At 37.1% G+C, this 22,577-nt stretch overlaps 1 protein-coding gene across 3 annotated transcripts in view; it reads left to right on the forward strand.

Annotated features, from left to right (window-relative positions):
* Window positions 1–21: 21 nt before the first annotated feature.
* SLCO1A2 (solute carrier organic anion transporter family member 1A2) overlaps window positions 22–22,577 on the forward strand; it is a 51,301-nt gene continuing 28,745 nt past the window's right edge. Inside the window, exons 1-5 of one of the 3 annotated variants that reach the window (XM_068971739.1) lie at window positions 22–81; window positions 4,254–4,395; window positions 6,405–6,537; window positions 14,043–14,149; window positions 19,938–20,084. In XM_068971739.1, coding sequence (XP_068827840.1) covers window positions 22–81; window positions 4,254–4,395; window positions 6,405–6,537; window positions 14,043–14,149; window positions 19,938–20,084 — 589 coding nt within the window. Of the gene's footprint in view, window positions 82–4,253; window positions 4,396–6,404; window positions 6,538–14,042; window positions 14,150–19,937; window positions 20,085–22,577 lie in introns of those variants that run through there. The other 2 variants (XM_068971740.1, XM_068971741.1) reach the window with 2 other exon arrangements.

Consider the following 22,577-nt stretch of genomic DNA (forward strand, 5'->3'; position numbering starts at 1 on the left):
TGGACTATTCAGAAGAACAACATGGGAGAAACTGAGGAAAGAATTGGAACTCATAGAATAAGATGTCTTCCCCAGTTGAAGGTATGGACTTGCTTTGTGTGGATATATGTATCTGTACTGTATTTTCTTTTTAAACCTAGATCTTGTAAAATTGTTTATATCTTCATGCAGTGATCTGATAATAACATCATACTACCTGATATATTGATTATTTCTTGCTTTAATGAAATTGGTTTGTAACTGAGAGTGTGTCTAAAGAGGATTATTGATTCAGGAAATTTAATCAGAATAGCTTTGAGGATTTAAATGGGAGACAGGATCTTAAACATTTTCAAGCACGCATAATACAGTACGATTTACTTTCCTGGATCAAAGGCCTATTTAAAGTTCACCCTTCTGGTGAGAGGAGTACGGAGATCTCTCCTGGAAAATGGTACATTGGACAGAAAAGCTTTGTTAATCTGTATTCAGTGATGACTTCACAGTGATCCACTAAAGCAAATGTTTACTTCAAGCTTTGGCAACATACCAGTCATCCTCTATAAGAAAAATGCCCATTTTGCTAGCTGTTTCGGGTATTCTTAACTACTTCAGAGAAATTCTTTTTGCATAGCCATAAAACCATTTTGCCCTCAAGCAAAATTTGAATTTATTTTAAACCAGAATATCTGGATACTTGTCCTGATTCTACAGCTAGTGCCTACAAGTGATTATCAAACTATGACACTGCCACCAATTTTCTTCCTATCAAAAGTTTGTTTTCTCTTTATATGTGTGTAGGAAAAATCTACACATGTACAAGAAAGTTGAGAATCATGATATAGAGTTAGAAAACTACTTTTGCCTGAAATGCTAAATTAATTATGTATTTTAAAAATCCCCTTAAATTATTCCTTAATTCTGATCTCCATCTCCTAAAACTGAGGGTTTAAAAATAAAGACTGAGGACCAGGCTTCCTAGATTTGTGCTGAGTTCAATTGCTGGTTTGCTATGTGCCCTTGGATAAGTTGCTTAACCTCTTTGTGGTCCAGTTTTCTCCTCTGAAAGAGATAATGATAATTTACTCTTATCTCATAGAATTTTTTTTCTTTTTACATGTTCTGAACAATTACTGGAATATCATAAACAGCCAATAAGTACTAGTTATTATTAATAGCATTTGTGGATAAAAGTCAAGAATTGTATATTAACAATTGGCTTTTAATTTTTTGTAATGTTGGAGTTTGGCAGGATTAGATATTATCTGAATATGACAGCCAAATATTGCGAGCACAAGTTTATCAGGTAAAAGACAGTTGCTTAATAAATCATTTGGGTTTTTCTGATTCTCTGACCTTAGAAATATGCTCATTAAGCAAGCATTTTTAGAAAGTAATGACTCTCTTCAACAAGTTTGCTTCAAAGCCTGGGGCATTATTAAAAGCTGATAGGACTAGCTTTATAAATATCAAGGTTATTCTGTACTAGACATGAGTAGGAATAGCCACTAGTTAGACAGCCTACCTAGATGTTTCACGAAAAGAAAAGTGGGATCATGATTTATTTAGTTTCCTTTCTTAAAATGTTAAATAAATTATTCTTTCAAATATGGTTCGTACTGTACTTGGTTGGCTTTGCTTGTTTTTAAATATAAAATCTGAATCATGTGAAATTATTTACAGTGTACTCTGCAAAGATTTACAGGAAGATGCCAGACATGGTTTTTATAAATGGTATTTAATATAAAAGGATAAATAGCTAGAGATACAACTATGCTATCTAGTCAGTCATATGACAATATTCATTTTGACTTATATTGAGCTTGATATTTAAATTTCCCAAGTCTTTCCCACATATATTTATATTCAGATTTCCCCAAATTAATTGGTGCAGGTAACTTTTGGCTTAGATGTAGTTAATCCTATTGAATTTCATCTATAGTCAGCTTGCTTTCAGATCTGACAACTTTTTCAAGATGTTTTTGAATACTGATTCTGTCATTTATTCAATAAATTACACTGAGTATCTATTGTTTGTGAGACTGAAGATTCAAAGGTAAATAATATATGGCTCCTATCATTGAGATGCTTGCAGGATAGTGAAGTAGGAGGTTATAGGCATCCAAACACATAAGTAAAGTGTACTGTGGAGAATTCCTCGGAAGTTAAGTGGTTAGGACTCTGTCTTCCATTGCAGGGGACTAAGATCCCATGTGCTGTGTGGCATGGCCAATAAAAAAATAATGTCCCTTAAGAAAAATAAAGTGCCCTGTGCTGAGGGCTGTAATATAGGCAGGAACACAGCAAAGTGGGAAGATAAGGAGGTTACCTGGGAAGTAGAAAGACAAGGAAGACTCCACAATAGAAATAATGGTATAGTGAATTTTTAATATTGAACATACATTTATCAGATGCACAAAGTGAAGAAAACACTACAAGTGGAGGACCACCTATAAAAGTCACTGAGATTTAAAGTAGCATGGTGAATTAAAAGAACTATACATAGAATATTATGCTTGGGGACAAGGGGCAGGAGATGATAGACAGTGAGATATAGATGAGGCTTTGTTTGCCATGTAAAAAGTAAAGGGTTTTTGTTAATGGGAAGCCAGAGTCTAGCAGGTAGGCAGAGACAAATATGCATTGGGAGAGGAAATTTCAGGAAAGAAAGAGAGATTGATGATGCTAAATGACTCTGAGACATCAAGTTAGCTGAGGACCGAGAAGTATCTATTGGATGTGGAAATCAGGAAGTTGTTAATGACCTTTTACTGAGTAGCTAGTAGCTTCAGGAGGGGCTAGACTGTAGTAGGCTGAAGGGTGAGTGGAAGGTTCGTGTAGGCAATGAATCTAGACTGTTCTTCCAAACAGCTTGATAGTAGCTGGAGTAACTACCAGGGCAGAAGGAAGATTTTTAGGACAGAAATATCTTGCATATATTTATAAGTTAGTAGACAGGGAGGTAGTAAAGAGCATGAGGTTGAAATTAGAGGAGGGAGTTAGCAATTGATGAATTAGGACTTCAGCAGTGGAAAGAATGGGTTCCAGAACATGGATGGAAAAATTCTCTGAAATAGGGGGAAGGATCCATCCTTTTAAAAGTGGGAGGAAAATTAGAGGTGCAGGGACAGGTAAATCTGGAAGTGAGATGTTTAGATCATTTTCTGATCACGAGGAGCACATGGCTGAGTTGGAGCCCTCTCTTGAAGGGAGTGTATAAATTATGGGGTTGGTTCAAGATTGAGAAATTGAAGGGGTAAGGATTTTAGTGTATGAGTGTACTAGCTGGAGAGTGAATTGAATGGTCTTTCAGGATGGAAATGTCATCAGGAAATATTTTTAAGGAGGTCAAGCCCCATGGTATGAGATTGGAGACCACCATTCAGGTTGACATAAGTCTATTAATCCATAATTTGTTGATTTTGAAGCAGTAATTAATCTACCTAACTTATGATTACCCAGTATACAATGCTTTTTCAAATCTCTTTCTAAGGTCTAAATCTTTTCCCTTCTGACTTAATAAAACTATCAAAATGTTAGCCTTTCATATTTTAACCATTCTCGTTCCTGCTGATCACAATGATTCTATCTGTTAAGTTGTCCTTGATTTTTGTTATGGATTGTGTCAGCCTGACAGCTGTCTAAAGTTATACCAATACATAGGAAACATGATTCAATATGTGGAATATTGTATTCATATTTATTTATCTTAGAAAGTATGTGTTCAGCTTAGAAATATTTCTGTTATTGTTTATAATTAAAATATTGTTTTAAATAAATTAACTGGCAGTAAATAGCAAAATAATGCTGTAAACATTGCATATAGCTTTGCATAAAAGAGAACTTAAGCAAATTTGCTACAGAAATAATGCCTTTGTGTAATGCTACCTTCTTTTTAAAAAATTAACATGCATGTATTCTTTTGTTCTACGATAGCATTATAGTGCTGAAAATCTATTTAAATCACTTGCTATGTCTTATTTAGAATGATAACTTGTTTCTATGTATGTATAAGACATTTCCATAAAATAATGAGGCTACCAATGACCTACAAAATTCAATATCACTAATCGATTAATTCAACTTTGAATTTTTAAAGTTAGAACATAGCATAGAAAACAAGAAGAGTTCACTTTAAAAGGTTCTTCTAAACATAAGAGTTACTTTAACTGGAAACAATCAGTATTTTGGTAGAAGGTATTTCATCAACAAGTGGCAAATATGCAATTTAAAAATAAGTTTTTCATGTTTTCTTGTACTTTTTTTCTTCCTAGATGTTTCTGTTGGCAATAACATGTGCATTTGTATCCAAAACACTATCCGGATCTTATATGAATTCCATGCTCACACAAATAGAAAGACAATTCAACATCCCAACATCTCTAGTTGGATTTATTAATGGAAGTTTTGAGATTGGTAATGAATTGTTTTTGCATTGCTTCTTTGTATGTATTATCTATGGAGCTAGTCTGAATTTTACTTTCCTTATTTTCTGCTTTACATCATTCAATCTGACTGAATACATTTTCTTAAATGGCTTAAATAACCTGGCTCACTTTGAAATATGTTTAGAAAAAATTCGTTTAAATATTATCCCCGAATAACACTTAAACATTGCCACATATCCAATCACAGGACTTTTTATTCTAATGGTTAAATTTTTAAAAATCTAATAGTCTTTTGGTCAGCTAGCATGAGCAGCAGAGTGTTTAGAGTACTAATATTTAATCTATCATTTATGACCTGTAGGGCTTTATCTTCATGTTTAGAAGATATCAAGGGGGAAAAGGGAATTCATTTTTTTTTTAAGCACATATTTTTCTTCTCCTGTTGTTTCTGGGAGGTTGACAATTCTCTTTTCTAAGTGCAGAGGGAAGAAGAAACTGTGTTCATGTCTCACTGACTTTATTTTAGAAACAGCCTGTAGGGAAGAATAAAGTCTATTCTTGGGCTCTGATATTTGTGGCTGATTGGGAAGATGTGAGGACAGAGAGAAAGAATGAGGAAGGGAAAGATTTCTCCTGTGAACAAATTGGCATGAAAATGCAAATGTTACTCCTTTAGTTTTATAGTGAATTTTACTTCCTTTAAGAGGAAAGTTGCCTTTAATACTTTTAATCAGTATCTGACAGAAAAATTAAGATTGGAGAAGGCAAAACTGAAACCAGTGATACTTGATCTTGTCTCCTAGTCTTCCCTCCTCTCAGACCTCATTTAGCACCACACATGTGACAGATCCTGTCCATGGAGCCAGAAGTCACTCCTTCTATAGGCCCTGTGTGAACCCAGCTCACAGTCTAATAAAGGGCATAGATGCAAAATAATTTAACTGAATGCGGTAAGTTTGGTGACATAGGTGTATGACAATTCCTCTAGGAACATAGAAAAGAGACACAACCTCCCTTAAGGAAGATAGGCTCTTGAAGGAAAAGCTTTCCAGATGAAGAAACAGGGTTGATAAGTTTGAAGAGAATTCCCTTAGAAGAAGAAGCATAAGGATGAAACAGCATGGTAGCTCATGTGTAGAGCAATGTTAAGCCCAATATTATCAACTGGCCAAGCTTCAGGTGGGAATTACTAGATTATAAGTCTGTAGAAACGGGCAGGAGTGAGAAATAAGTTACTAGAGAGCTTTGTATGCTCACTACAAAACTTATCTTTTATCCTCTAGATAATGGAGAATCACTAAGAGATTGGCCAGGGTTATTAATATTTCTGTGTCAAGGACCTCTTTGGCAATCTGGTGCCAAGTGTTCTCAGAATAACATTTTTATTGCATAAATCAAAAATTATAAGAGTACAAAGGGAGCCAATTATACTGAAATAAAATATATTATCAAAATTATCAAAATTTTAAATTATCAAAATATGAAAAATAACATATTTGCACTTTTTACCAACACATTAGATAACAACATCTACACTAGTTTTGAAGTAATCATCAGTGTCAATAATATTTTGAGGCATCTGCATCAACTGTAATGTTATATGCAAATACCTGTAACTTCTGTTGGTGATAATTGGTGACAAAATTGTACATGCTGCCAATACCCCTGGAGTTTGTGTCTGCTTTCATTGTCAAAGGAAACACTAATATTTAGCTAAGTTAGTGAAAATAAAGATGCAGTTTTATTTTTCTCACTCAAGTTCATGGAACACTGATTTCTATTCATGGACTATTTCAGGGTTTATAGATTGCAGGTCAAGAACCTCTGTTGAAACGCATTATGAAACAGAGCTTTCCTTCGTGGCAGGAGTTGTGTTTTAATCACTTATTACTTCATGCACCTCTAGCACCAATTCCAGTATTTGAGATATTTATTATGTAATGAATGCTAGATAGTTAATGATTGGGTGAGATTGTTAATTCAGACTTTGTTCATAATTGTTGAAATATTCATTTCTCACATCAATTTTTTTTCTAGGAAATCTTTTGTTGATTATATTTGTGAGTTATTTTGGAACAAAACTGCATAGACCAATAATGATTGGTGTTGGATGTGTGGTTATGGGCCTAGGGTGTTTCTTACAATCACTACCTCACTTCCTCATGGGCCGGTAAGTATTGCAGCTTCTGGTGATTTTTTAGGTGCAATTTTCAGCTGCAGGAAATAAGCTTGGATTTCCTTTCTAGGAATAATGCTTCCTAAAGGCACAGAGAACTGTCATAAGAACTGCAAAAAAGAACTGTAGGTGCAGATTCTGTCCTTCTTGCCTCTTCTATGCTCTTGGCTGTCTGACTTCCATTTAACATGTCAATTTATGAAACAGACATTTGGGACAGTGCTTTTGTGGAGTTGAGTCTGATGAAGATTCTTTTTTTAATTTTAATTTTTTTAAATTATCAAACTATGATAACACATTTATAAGAGATTTGGGAAATACAGAATGAGGTTACTTTATATTACAATTATTTTTTTTAAGTAGATAAATTGAGATTTTTGTTGGAGTTTCAATATCAAACTCTCAAAAATTAATAGAATGAATATACAGAGAGGTAGAAGGATATAGTAGACCTGAAAAGCCCCGTGAACCAATTCAACATAATTAAATTTATACAGTTTTCACACAATAGTAGGATACAAATTCTATTCAAATTTCCATCGACTGTAAACTGGGAGACTCTGGAACATAGCCAGGGACATAAAACAAGGTGCAAAAATTTCATGGCCTAAAATCATACACAGTCTGTTCTCTTATTGTGGAATTATGTTAGAAATTGATGAAATTTCTTAGGACCTGGAAAAATTTGGGATTACTCCTTTCTACAGACAATTTTTTTCCAGTTATTTCTGTTTAATTATGTTATTCTGTACAATTATAGTTTTTGTTTAATTATAGGTCACCAAGAGATAGACTAGTCTTCAGGTTGATTTTTATTTTAACTTTTACCAAATTAATGAGTACAAAGTTGCAAAAAGTAAAATTATTTTAAAAAACTGTTGTCCTCCACGCCTTCAGTATTACTCATGTTACTGCTCCTCAGAGGTGGCCACGCCCAACTCATTTTGCTCTTCTGCTCTTTGCTTCCATATTTCTAAGTAAAGATTTATCCTTTTAGTTTTTGATACTTTAGTGTTATATAATAAACATATTGCCTTCCTACTGTAAAATCATAGTCACTATTCCATGTGTGACTATGTAAATAGTTTTTATATTTCAGCTGAACCATGCTATTTTTCCTTTTTTTATATCACTTTTAATTTTTCCTAGATTAAATAATTGCCTCATTTTAGTATATTAAAAAATATTCATTGGTTTATTTTTGGCTGCATCAGGTCTTAGTTGCAGTATGTGGGTTCAGTAGTTGTGGCCCACGGGCTTACTTGCCTTGCAGCATGTGGGATCTTAGTTCCCTGGCCAGCGATCGAATCTGTATTCCCTGCATTAGAAGGTGGATTCTTAACCACTGGACCAACAGGGAAATTCCCCTCATTTTATATTTGATTCATTTTCATTTCCCACTAATCATCACCAAATTCTCTACCAGTAGGGCAATGTCTTCTGAATACACTTGTACACATCAGACGGTTTCATTTTTGTCTTTGAGCTGCCTCCCCTGTCACCACTGATCCCATCTGCAATCTGAACTAGGGACTCTCCATGCCGGCTGCATGGCAGCCTCCTTGGAATTTTCACTCACCATTCTCCTTGGGAACTTGTTTTGCTTCTTTCTTCCATTCAGTTACTTACTTCCTGGGTATCGTATCTTCCACTTTCCTTTTCATTCTTACTCTTTGTGGAAAACATTATCTAATAGGTTTCTGAGAAAGTGTGTAAGGGATGTAATGATTTTAAGACCTTGGACATCTGAAAATATTCCTATTCTTCCATACCTGGTTGACAGTTTACCTGGTATAAAATCTTGGTTTGAGGTTTTCACCCTAGGGATGTTGAAAATATCATTTTCAATGTTTTTCTCGAGAATCCTATAGCATTTTAAACCCTGTGTCCAGTTTCTTCTCTCTGGAGCTACTGGGATTTTTCTTTAAACTCCAGAGCTTGAATTCATGATAATTGCCATGGTATAAGTGATTTTCCTTTATTGTTCTAGGTGCCTCCAATCTGGAAATTTATAAAAATGATTTGTATTTTTTCTTGGATAATATCCCCTCCCCCTCACTTTCATTTCCCTATGGCACGTGTGTGTGCTCGGTCGTGTCTGACTCTGCGACCCCACAGACTGCAGCCCACCAGGCTCTTCTGTCCATGGGATTTTCCAGGCAAAAATACAAGAGTGGATTGCCATTTCCTTCTCCAGGGGATCTTCCAGACCCAGGGATCCAACCTGGGTCTCCTGCACTGCAGGCAGATTCTTCACCAACTGAGAAATGGAAACTGACTCCAGTATTCTTGTGACACGACTTGAGTACACATGCTCTGTCTGGAACTTTCACTCCTCCACTTCTCTTTATAAAACTTCCATTCATTCCTGACTGTTGTTGCACTCTGAGTTAACCTATAATTTTCCGATCTTTTCTCTCCAATTTTCTATCTCTTTGTCTTCTTGTTACTTTCAGGGGAGATTTCTTTACCTTCCAAACCTTTGAATGCGTTTCTAACTTTTGCTGCTGCTGCTGCTGCTAACTCATTTCAGTCGTGTCCGACTCTGTGCGACCCCATAGACGGCATCCTACCAGGCTCCGCCGTTCCTGGGATTCTCCAGGCAAGAACACTGCTATCATATTTTAAATTTTCAAGGTATTGTTTGTTGTTCTTTGAAGGTATCTTTTTAAGAAACATCTTGCTTTTATTTTAAGAATGCAATGTCTTTTTCCATCTACATTTCTTCGTCTGTCTCCTTGTCTCTGTCTCCTTCAAGTGTCCAGTTTCTTATTTGCTTTGTCTCTGTTCTTATGTTACAGGTCTTCATACATCTGGTGGTCCTTGGTTAGCTATTCATACTTAAGAAACAGGGATAAAACAACAGACTAACCAGAAGTTCTGTGTGCGTTTGTACGACATGGTTGTGGGAGGACTTCTTCCCAGCACAGGGACTAGATGGCTCAGAGCTGGCTCAGCATTGCCCATGGGTCAGTTAATCTAGGCAGGGGTTCTCCAATCTGCTGTCTGAGACATGGTGCAACTTGGCTACGAGCCAGGTGGGAGTGGGAGTCTCACTCTTCAGTACATAGATTCTTCTTTCACTTAATATCCCTAGTTTTTAGTGTGGCCTCTTATACGACTTAGGGACTAAATGACAACAACAAGCTGGCCTCAAAGTGCCCGTTCTGAGTGTCAGCAGTCAAAGGCCATTTTTGTTGGGCTGGTGGACAATGCCTATAAAGCTTTAACTACTCTTTATACACATTTAAAATCAGTCCTCTGATTTTCGGGATCATATCCACTCCCACCTTTATCTAGTATTCTCTCTGAAATTTCCAACGGTGTGTGGCTCATGTTTGGTTGCTCTCCTGCAGGCACTTCCTCAAGCCTGTATTTCTTATATTTTCTAGTTCAGTGACCACCCACTTATTGATTTTCCCATTTTCCAAATCTTATCTTCTTGTCAAAATTTCAAATTCCCTTTCTTCTTGTCAATCTTCCATTCTCTTTACCTTTGTGACATTATATTTACTTTGCCATTTTATAAGCCATCAGCTGTCATTTTGCTGGTTTTCAGGATGAACGGACTTAGAATGAATTATTTTGATGAGTTTTGTGGATCAGATAAATGAAAATGATATGACATCTCCTTTCTGAAGGGATCAGGAGTTTTCAGGCAAAAAGTTTTTACTATCCTTTTATTTTCTATCCTATCCAAGACAACATCAATAATATTCAGCTATTATTTATATTTCTTTCTACCCTCTACTAAAGGTGCTAGTCTTTTGTCTGAAGCTGGCATGTGTCACGGGATCATGAGTGTGGAGACAAAAGCCTTTGGCCACAGTTCACAGCCAAGCTCTGTGGCCATGACTGGACAATTGTTCTAAGGGGAAGGTATATTGACCCTTTTTATTATGTTCAATAGCATAGAAACTAGAATTATCAGTGACTTCCTAGTATAACATTCTTTAGTTCATTTGGAACTCAGAAGGGTAAGTTTATTTATTTATTTATTTTGGCTTTCTGTTATCTAGTAAAAATATAGAAACTAGTCCAACATAATTTCTAACAAAGAGAGATTTAGCTGGAGATATTTTCTTCCATTATCACAGCTTATAATTTACTTTCAGAGAAAGGGCATAGGGATCTTGATGTATACGCACAATGATATTTAAAATAGATAATTATAAGAACTTGCTGTATAGCAAGGGAAATCTACTCAATGAGCCATAAGGACTGAAAAGGGAAGAGAAGCTAAAAAAGAGTGGATATATGTATCAGCCTCAGTTCAGTTGCTCAATGTCCGACTCTCTGCGATCCCATGAACTGCAGCCCGCCAGGCCTCCCTGTCCATTATCAACTTCCAGAGTCCACCCAAACCCATGTCCATTGAGTTGGTGATGCCATCCAACCATCTCATCCTCTGTCGTCCCCTTCTCCTCCTGCCGTCAATCTTTCCCAGCATCAGAGTCTCTTCAAATGAGTCAGCTCTTTGCATGAGGTGGCCAAAGTATTGGAGTTTCAGCTTCAACATCTGTCCTTCCAATGAACACCCAGGACTGATCTCCTTTAGGATGGACTGGTTGGATCTCCTTGCAGTCCAAGAGATATCTTTAATTTCATGGCTGCAGTTCCCATCTGTAGTGATTTTGGAGCTCAGAAAAATAAAGTCTGACACTGTTTCCACTGTTTCCCCATCTATTTGCCATGAAGTGATGGGACCAGATGCCAGGATCTTAATTTTCTGAATGTTGAACTTTAAGCCAACTTTTTCACTTTCCTCTTTCACTTTCATCAAGAGGCTTTTGAGTTCTTCACTTTCTGCCATAAAGGTGGTGTTATCTGCATATCTGAAGTTATTGATATTTCTCCCAGCAATCTTGATTCCAGCTTGTGCTTCCTCCAGCCCAGCATTTTGCATGATGTACTCTGCATATAAGTTAAATTAGCAGTGTGACAATATACAGCCTTGACATACTCCTTTCCCTATTTGGAACCAGTCTGTTGTACCATGTCCAGTTCTAACTGTTGCTTCCTGACCTGCATACAGGTTTCTCAAGAGGCAGGTTAGGTGGTCTGATATTCCCATCTCTTTCAGAATTTTCCACAGTTTATTGTGATCCACACAATCAAAGGCTTTGGCATAGTTAATAAAGCAGAAATAGATGTTTTTCTGGAACCCTTTTGCTTTTTAGATGACCCAGTGCATGTTGGCAATTTGATCTCCGGTTCCTTTGCCTTTTCTAAAACCAGCTTGAACATCTGGAAGTTCATGGTTCATGTATTGCTGAAGTCTGGCTTGGAGAATTTTAAGCATCACTTTACTAGCATGTGAGATGAGTGCAATTGTGCGGTAGTTTCAGCATTCTTTGGCATTGCCTTTCTTTGGGATTGGAATGAAAACTGACCTTTTCCAGTGGCCACTGCTGAGTTTTCCAAATATGCTGGCATACTGAGTGCAGCACTTTCACAGCATCATCTTTCAGAATTTGATAGCTCAACTGGAAATCCATCACCTCCACTAGCTTTGTTCCTAGTAATGCTTCCTAAGGCCCACTTGACTTCTCATTCCAGGATGTCTGGCTCTAGGTGAGTGATCACACCATCATGATTATCTCCATCATGAAGATCTTTTTTGTACAGTTCTTCTGTGTTTTCTTGCCACCTCTTCTTAATATCTTCTGCTTCTGTTAGGTCCATACCATCTCTGTCCTTTATAGAGCCTGTCTTTGCATGAAATGTTCCCTTGGTATCTCTAATTTTCTTGAAGAGATCTCTAGTCTTTCCCATTCTGTTGTTTTCCTCTATTGCTTTGCACTGATCACTGAGGAAGGCTTTCTTATCTCTCTCCTTGCTATTCTTTGGAACTCTGCATTCAGATGCTTATATCTTTCCTTTTCTCCTTTGCTTTTCACTTCCCTTCTTTTCACAGGTATTTGTAAGGCCTCCTCAGACAGCCATTTTGTTTTTTTTTGCATTTGTTTTTCTTGGGGATGGTCTTGATCCCTGTCTCCTGTACAATGTCATGAACCTCCACCCACAGATCATCAGGCACTCTATCTATCAGATCTAGTCCCTTAAATCTATTTCTCACTTCCACTGTATAATCATAAGGGATTTGATTTAGGTCATACCTGAATGGTCTGGTGGTTTTCCCCACTTTCTTCAATTTAAGTCTGAATTTGGCAATAAGGAGTTCATGATCTGAACCATAATCAGCTTCTGGTCTTGTTTATGCTGACTGTATAGAGCTTCCCCATCTTTGGCTACAAAGAATATAATCAATCTGATTTTAGTGTCAACCATCTGGTGATGTCCATGTGTAGAGTCTTCTCTTGTGTTGTTGAAAGAGGGTGTTTGCTATGACCAGTGCGTTCTCTTGGCAGAACTCTATTAGCCTTTGCCCTACTTCATTCTGTACTCCAAGGCCAAATTTCCTGTTACTCCACATGTTTCTTGACTTCCTACTTTTGTATTCCAGTCCCTTATAATGAAAAGGACATCTTTTTTGGGTGTTAGTTCTAGAAGGTCTTGTTGGTCTTCATAGAACCATTCAACTTCAGCTTCTTCAGCGTTACTGGTCGGGGCATAGACTTGGATTTCTGTGATATTGAATGGCTTGCCTTGGAAATGAACAGAGATCATTCTGTCATTTTTGAGGTTGCATCCAAGTATTGCATTTCAGACTCTTTTGTTGACTATGATGGCTACGCCATTTCTTCTAAGGGATTCTTGCACACAGTGGTAGATATATGTATACGTATAACTGATTCACTTTTCTGTACAGTAGAAACTAACATAACATTATGAATCAACTATACTCCAACAAAAATTTTAAAAAGTCTACTTTTGGAAAGGGCCTAGGATTCTTGTGGTAATTTGCCTATGGTATATAAGGCATACGTTCATAATCTATTAACCATTTTGTTCTTATGAGAAGAGAAAACGTCATTGCACTGCACTGTCATAGTGTTTGAATATCCAAAGGTCTCTCATTATGATGGGCAAATGTTTTGTTTTTCTTGGAGATTGGTAAATGCATGAAGAGATTATTGTTTGAATTCTCAGAAAGTGGGAATATGTATCTTATGAGCAAACCTTAGAGAAAACAAAATGGGAGACTTTTTTCATTATGTTGTTCCTCTCCCCCGATAAGCCTTTATTTTTCTAATTATACTTTGTAGAGTCTATTATTTTTCTTAGTTTTTGTTCCTTATCCCACAGTAATATTCCAGGAAATGATCACCTAAAAAAATCACAAAAGGTTGATGGTAGGTAATCTAAAGTGTAGATATGCAGATAATCAAAAGCTAACTGTGAGTGAATTGGACATTTACATGAGTAGCAAGTTCATTTTGGCAACATCAAACCAGGATGATTGGGTGGCAAAGATAAAAAGATATCTCATTTCCTGGGTTTGGATGTTGTATCTTAAGTGAAGCATGAACATCTTCACAATGCTCACGTTGTCCTCATCAACTCCATAACACAAGTGTGTTTTTGTGTTCATACAGATATGAATATGAATCTACAGTTTCAATTTCTGGCAATTTGTCTTCAAACAGTTTCTTGTGTATGGAAAATGGAACCCAGATTTTCAAACCAACAGAAGACCCATCAGGTTATAAATTTCATTACTTTCATTAATTTGTAACTGAACACTTTCTATGGAAGGGCTTTGAATGAGTTATTGGGTTTGGTTAAGTAAGGTAAATGAACAAAAAGATATTTTCTCCCCAGGATTTTTGAGAGGATCACAGAGAATAGGAATGGAGAACAGAGAATGTTAGTCCTCTTATATTTGCATATACTTACTAAGACTGCTTTGTCTATTCCTTAAAATGGTTATTTAAAAAAAGTTAGGGACTTCTCTGGTAATCTAGTGGCTAAGACTGCATTCCCAATGCAGGGGGCCTGATCAGGGAGCTAGTTTCCATACGCCACAACTAAGGGTTCCATGCCGCAACTAAAAAGATCCCACCTGCCATAACTAAGAACTGTTGCAGCCAAATAAATAAACAGATATTAAAAAAAAATAAGGCAAATACATCCTGCCAAGGGCCACTGTAGAGTTAATTCCATTGTGGAAAGCATCTTAGAAGGATGGGTTTATACTGACGATTTGGTCTATCAGTTCAGTTCAGTTCAGTTCAGTCACTCAGTCATGTCCAACTCTTTGTGACCCATGAATCTGCAGCACGCCAGGCCTCCCTGTCCATCACCAACTCCCGGAGTTCACTCAGACTCACGTCCATCGAGTCTGTGATGCCATCCATCCATCTCATCCTCGGTCGTCCCCTTCTCCTCCTGCCCCCAATCCCTCCCAGAATCAGAGTCTTTTCCAATGAGTCAACTCTTTGCATGAGGTGGCCAAAGTACTGGAGCTTCAGCTTTAGCATCATTCCTTCCAAAGAAATCCCAGGGTTGATCTCCTTCAGGATGGAATGGTTGGATCTCTTTGTAGTCCAAGGGACTCTGAAGAGTCTTCTCCAACACCACAGTTCAAAAGCATCAAATCTTCAGTGCTCAGCCTTCTTCACAGTCCAACTCTCATATCCATACATGACCACAGGAAAAACCATAGCCTTGACTAGACGGACCTTAGTCGGCAAAGTAATGTCTCTGCTTCTGAATATACTATCTAGGTTGGTCATAACTTTTCTTCCAAGGAGTAAGCATCTTTTAATTTCATGGCTGCAGTCACCACCTGCAGTGATTTTGGAGCCCAAAAAAATAAATTCTGACACTGTTTCTACTGTTTCCCCATCTATTTCCATGAAGTGATGGGACCAGATGCCATGATCTTCGTTTTCTGAATGTTGAGCTTTAAGCCAACTTTTTCACTCTCCTCTTTCACTTTCATCAAGAGGCTTTTTAGCTCCTCTTCCCTTTCTGCCATAAGAGTGGTGTCATCTGCATATCTGAGGTTATTGATAGTTCTCCCAGAAGTCTTGATTCCAGCTTGTGCTTCTTCCAGTCCAGCGTTTCTCATGATGTACTCTGCATATAAGTTCAATAAGCAGGGTGACAATATACAGCCTTGACGTACTCCCTTTCCTATTTGGAACCAGTCTGTTGTTCCATGTCCAGTTCTAACTGTTGCTTCCTGACCTGCATACAGGTTTCTCAAGAGGCAGGTTAGGTTGTCTGGTATTCCCATCTCTTTCAGAATTTTCCACACTTTATTGTGATCCACACTGTCAAAGGCTTTGGCATAGTCAAGAAAGCAGAAATAGATGTTTTTCTGGAACTCTCTTGCTTTTTCCATGATCCAGCGGATGTTGGCAATTTGATCTCTGGTTCCTCTGCCTTTTCTAAAACCAGCTTGAACATCAGGGAGTTCACCGTTCACGTATTGCTGAAGCTTGGCTTGGAGAATTTTGAACATTACTTTACTAGCATGTGAGATGAGTGCAATTGTGCGGTAGTTTCAGCATTCTTTGGCATTGCCTTTCTTTGGGATTGGAATGAAAACTGACCTTTTCCAGTCCTGTGGCCACTGCTGAGTTTTCCAAATTTGCTGGCATATTGAGTGCAGCACTTTCACAGCATCATCTTTCAGGATTTGAAATAACTCAACTGGAATTCCATCACCTCCACCAGCTTTGTTCATAGTGATGCTTTCTAAGGCCCACTTGACTTCACATTCCCATATGTCTAGCTCTAGATTAGTGATCACATCATCATGATTATCTGGGTCTATACAATTATCTAAATAGGAAACAGAGATAGAAAGAAAATTCTTAAGATTTGTGTTATATTATTGACCACCTGATGCAAAGAACTGACTCACTGGGAAGGACCCTGATGCTGGGAAAGATTGACGGAAGGAGGAGAAGGGGAAGATATAGGATGAGATGGTTGGACGGCATCACCGACTCAAGGGACATGAGGTTGAGCAAACTCCAGGAGATAGTGAAGGGACAGGAAATCCTGGTGTGCTGCAGTCTCTAGGGTCACAAAGAGTCAGACATGACTGAGCGACGTAATAGCAAACAATTGATATTCCATAGCAAAGAGGTGACCCTACTGACTTGCCTCAGACCAGAACTTCTTTTCCTGTGATGAGGACATTTTCATGCTGGATTCATATTAGTGAAAGTTATGGTGGTCCCCTAAGTTGGAAATTTCACTACCAGGATGAAATAAGAGGGAAGCAAATAGTTCATTTTTCTTTAAATTTTCATTGCTGTATAGTTGATTTAAAATGTTGTGTTAGTTTCAGGTATACAGCAGAGTGAATGTTATACATACATCTATACTTTTTTAGATTCTTTTCCCATATAGGCCATTATTAAGTATTGAGTAGAGTTTCCTGTGCTATTATATAGTGGGTCCTTATTCTAAATAGTTCAAAGGAGTTTAAGAATAGCTGTCTCAGAAACTCTAAGCTAAAGGAACCCCCCGGGGAAACAAAGGGAAACAGTGACATCAGCAGTAGCCTGTGTTCTCCTTGAGCTGGTTTTTACCAAAGAATGATTCAGGTCCTATTTCCTATTTTTCTTAGTGTGCTTTGTAGTAGATAAACATGGTGTGCCTCCATATGGTGTGCCTTCCCAGTACGGTGTGCCTCCAGGAGAGTGTGTCGATTCTTTGATTCCTTGGTATATTCATTTTTTGCCTTAGAGAAAAACTAGAATTTGCTTAATATCTATAGACATAAATCTTTATGCTCGTCAAGATAAAATATGAATACCAAGAAATGGAAATTATGATTTTCTGGACTGGACATGACTGACAGATAGCCTCACAAGAAATTTCAAGATCCAGCTGTGTTCAGGACCTTCACTTCTGCAGGTGGCACAGTTTACTACTCACTGGGAAAATGCAAATCAAAAACCACAATGAGATACCATCTTACACCTGCCAGAATAGCTGTCCTCAAAAAGATGACAAGTAACAAATGTTGGTGATGATACAGAGAAAAGGGAACTCTTGTAGGCCCCTGATGGGAATGTAAATTTGTATAGCCACTGTGAAAAACAGTATGGAAGTCCCTAAAAGATTAAAAATAGAGCTAACATATTGGTGTTCAGTGGCTATGTCGTGTTTGACTCTGTGACCCCATGGACTACAGCCTGCCAGGCTCTTCTGTCAATGGGATTTCCCAGGCAAGAATACTGGAGTGGGTAGCCATTTTCTTAAGTTCAGTTCAGTTCAGTTCAATCACTCAGTCACATCCGACTCTTTGCTACCCCATGAATTGCAGCACGCCAAGCCTCCCTGTCTATCACCAACACCCAGAGTTCACTCAAACTCATGTCTATCGAGTCAGTGATGCCATCCATCCATCTCATCCTCTGTCGTCCCCTTTTCCTCCTGTCCCCAATCCCTCCCAGCATCAGAGTCTTTTCCAATGAGTCAACTCTTTGCATGAGGTGGCCAAAGTATTGGAGTTTCAGCTTTAGCATCAGTCCTTCCAATGAACACTCAGGACTGATCTCCTTTCAGATGGACTGGTTGGACCTCCTTGCAGTCCAATGGACTCTCAAGAGTCTCCTCTAACACCACAGTTCAAAAGCATCAGTTCTTCAGCGCTCAGCTTTCTTCACAGTCCAACTCTCACATCCATACGTGACCACTGGAAAAACCATAGCTTTGACTAGACAGACCTTTGTTGGCAAAGTAATGTCTCTCCTTTCTAATATTTCCTTACGATTCAGCAATTCTACTCCTGTATGTGTGTGTGTGTATATATATATATAAACAAATAAAAATGTTAATTCATAAAGATACATGCATCTCAATGTTCACAGTTGCATTGTTTACAATAGCCAAAATATGGAAGCAAGCTAAATATCCATCAACAGATGAATGAATAAAGAATATGTGGTATATACACAATGGAATATGTTAGCCACAAAGAAGAATGAATTTTGCCATTTACCACAACATGGAGGGTCTTGTGCTTGGCAAAATAAGTCAGAAAAAGAGAAACACTGTATGTTTTGACTTATATGTGGAATCTAAAAAATGAAACAAATGAATGAATATATCAAATCCAAAACAGACTCATAAGTACAGAGAACAAACTAGTGATTACCAGTGGGGAGAAGGATAGGAGAGGGGAAAACAGGAGAAGGGAATTAAGAGATACAAACTACTAGGTAAAATAAATTAGACAAAAGGATATATTGTACAACACAGGGAATATAGCCAATATTTTATAGTAGCCTTATATAGAGTATAATCTATAAAAACATTGAATTACTGTGTTGTTCACCTGAAACTAATATAGTATTGTAAGTCACTGTACTTCAATTTTAGAAAAAGTTATTTGGTGGTCAAATACATAGTGGACTCTATATTACTACACAGTTAAATATTTTTAGTTTCTATAAAATAATTATAACTGTAGAGAACTTAAACTCTTAAATCTTATAGTAACAATTCTAGAAAGAGATATTTGTATTTCTTCCTCTCCCCAAAGTTAGTATATAAATTGGGTAGCAGTTATAGCAGTTAACTAAGTTTAGTAGTTGCTAGTAAATTAAGTCTCTGGAGGGGAATAAAAAAGCTATGATTTTTAGTGTTTGTAAATTTCTGTGGTGTAAATACTCTCACCAAACTACTGCTAAATACTGAATTGGGAAGAGATGTGTATACTCATCTCTCCTAACCCAGTAGGAACTGGCTCCAGGATACCACTTATTGTTGGCCATACCTAAGTATTTGTTTGAAAATGCAAAAGAGATGGCCCAATGAGTCTTTGCTGATGTAGTAAATTTTTTTCACTTTGTGCAATATTGCTTTGAATTCAATATTTTTTTTATAACTTTTTGTTTTATATTGGAATCAGAGAGGTCTCCTGGAGAAGGAAATGGCAACCTGCTCCAGTATTCTTGCCTAGGAAATTCCATGGACAGAGGAACCTGGTGGGCTACAGTTCATGGGGTCTCAGAGGATCAAACACAACATAGCAACTAAACAGCAACAATGAAAGAGTTGATTAATGGGCTTCCCTGAGGTGGCTCAGTGCTAAAGAATCTGCCTGAAACGCAGGAGATATGAGTTTGATCCCTGGGTTGGGATGATCCCCTGGAGAAGGAAATGGCAACCCACTCCAGTATTCTTGCCTGGAGAATTCCATGGACAGAGAAGCCTGGCTGGCTACAGTCCCTGGGGTCACAAAGAGTCAGACATGATATAGCAATGAAATGACAACAACAAAATAGCTGATTAACAATGTTGAGATGCTCTCAGGCGGACAGCAAAGGGACTCAGCCATACATATACATGTGTCCATTTCCCCCAACCTCCCCTCCCATCCAGACTCTGGCACTGTAAGTTGTTGGTAAGTGCTGGGGTCACATAAGAACTGTGACATGCTTACCAAAAACTGAGAGTTAAATATTGCTAATATTTTGCTACTCAAACAATAATGCAATGCCTTTTTTCTTTTAATGCAGAATGTGTGAAGGAAGTTAAATCATTAATGTGGGTGTATGTATTAGTAGGAAATATTATACGTGGAATTGGTGAAACTCCCATCATGCCTTTGGGTATTTCCTACATAGAAGATTTTGCTAAATCTGAAAACTCTCCTTTGTATATTGGTGAGTTGGAAAATCTACCTTAGCCTCTTTTCAGTAATTTCCTTGAGCATGGATATGAGTTATTTATTTAGATGCTTAGGCATTTCCAGAATGTTGAACAGAGTGCTTTGGTGCAATGGGCCATCAATTAATGTTTGTTGAACAGAGCAATTATAGGCTATCTCCAAGTAAGCCACTTTGCTAAAATTGCTTTTTACTATTGAAAATACCAATAATCTAGTTCCCCTGGAGTTCTATTTGCCTTCTTCAGTTTCTTGGCACCAATGTATACCCAATTCTGTGAAGAAATTTAGCAGTATTTTCTCTAAAATGTCATTTATTCAAAATCTTTCTATTTTCATTACTTCTATTTTTGTTCAGGTCTTTGTTAGCTTTGATATTGGTCATTTGACCTGTAGTATTTAAAATCAATTTCTTATAAAAATTTTTGCAATATAATTTTTCTCAAATATATTAAATGTCTTCTCTCTCATGTTGATGAAGTATGCTGACTCTTTATTAAATATGAGCCCACCACTTATTCCTAGCTCTGCCCTTAATTTATCTAGTTTCCTATATAGTTTCTCTTTATCACAATCTCTCTATGATATCACAGCCTCTCTACAACATTTTCCATAAATATCTGTCTTCAGACCTTTGATTATGTTTCCTGAAATTTACTTTCCTAAAATCTATCACTACCTCCCACAATAGGCAACTTAACATCCACCTTTGTATGTTGCCTTACACTCTCCTAAAAGGTCTTAATTTATTATATATAATTTGTTTATATTCCTTAGTTATTCCATCTGTTGTTAGTTGTAAAATCATAACTTTGAATACTGGGACATTTTGCTATTAATGTTGAAACAGCTTTTTTAAACCAAAAAAATCAAAGAGGGTGAGAGAAGGTAGGAACAGAGCTACACATAATGAGGATTAAAATATTTAGGAACCATTATTTGAAGCAACTTTGGGAGATTTTTGATGACTTATTGATTTTGCAATAATCTTTTTCAGTGTCTTTCGATTCAATCCTTTCAAATCCCTCTACATACTTATATTGAAAGAATACAAAATGCTCACCTGCAATAAATTAACAAATGCCTTGTTAAAATATGTATTTCTTTCTTCAACAAATATTAGAGTATATAATACATAGAAACAACTGATAATCTCTAGATGTATTAAGATGAGTAAGACATTGTCCATATAAAATTTAGTATATAAATAACTACATGTGCTCAGTTGTTAAGTTGTGTCTAACTCTTTGTGACCATCTGGACTGTAGCCTACTGGTCTCCTCTGTCCACAAGATTTTCCAGGCAAGAAATACTGGAGTGGGTTGCCATGCTCTCCTCAAGGGAATCTTCCTGACCCAGGGATTGAACCCTCGTCTGCAGTTAGATTCTTTATCACTGAGCCACCTGGGAAACCAAATAGCTACATAATTATAAATAAATAAAATTTGATAAATATGTATATAATTAGATTTGAAAAATTACATTAAACTTAGGGGAAAGTGAAATAAATATGGCCAGGTATAATTTAACTAGCTATACACCAAGAAAAAATTTCCACGCATGTCTGTAGAGTTTAGGAGAGAATATAAAAGCTAGACATAAAATTTGAGAATCATCAATACAGAGACAAAAATAAAATGAAGAGGGAGAAATAGGTTGTGATAGGATGACTTATTCTATATAGTGAAAGGTCCCAGGATAATATACTAAAGCAACAATTCTTATTTGTAGAGTAGAAGGAAGGAAGGGAGGAAGCAGAAGGAAGGAAATTAAAAGAAGGGGTAGTCATGAGGGAAAAGGTAGAACAATAGATGAATGCACAGATTTCTGAGTCTTAAGAGGAAGAGCATCAAAAGAAAGCTGGCCAGGTAAGAAGATGAAGACCATGAAAAGGACACCAGATAAGTGGCTGAGCAACTAACATAGACACGTGGCAAAGAGATCACTGAGAGTTTTGTGAGTAGAAAGTGATAGCATTTGAGTCGAGTGAGTGGTGGGGAAGAAGATGCAGAGAGTAATGACAGGAAAGAAATCAGTGTGAATGTGATATATTGCAGAAATCAGTGGATGAGGGAGATTGAACAGATACACAAGAGAGAGTGTTTGGTTGAACAAGACATCAGAGAAGACAGAAAGGGTAGGCATCAAGAAGTCAGGTGTGTGCAGGGTGGACGAACCCATAGAACTATGGAGAAGGCATAGGCAATAAATGAAGATCTATTTTGAAGTAACGAGGAAGAAAGTTGAAGAAGCTCATGCCTTGATTTTTAACGGAAGCAGGGAAGGATCACTATACACTCAGAATTACAGACAAGTCATGAGATAGCTGATGATAACAATCCAGATGAGTAAAAAGTCAAGTAAGGATGAAGGGGAATGTGGAGGATAAGAAAGGATATGACAGTAAGATGGAAGAGAAGTATCATTAAAAATGAGGATAGAACTAGAAAAAGTTCAAGTATTCTAACTTGAGAGTATTCCCTAAGTTGAT

Source organism: Capricornis sumatraensis, chromosome 4, assembly GCF_032405125.1.
Source record: "Capricornis sumatraensis isolate serow.1 chromosome 4, serow.2, whole genome shotgun sequence".
Lineage (NCBI taxonomy): Eukaryota > Metazoa > Chordata > Mammalia > Artiodactyla > Bovidae > Capricornis > Capricornis sumatraensis.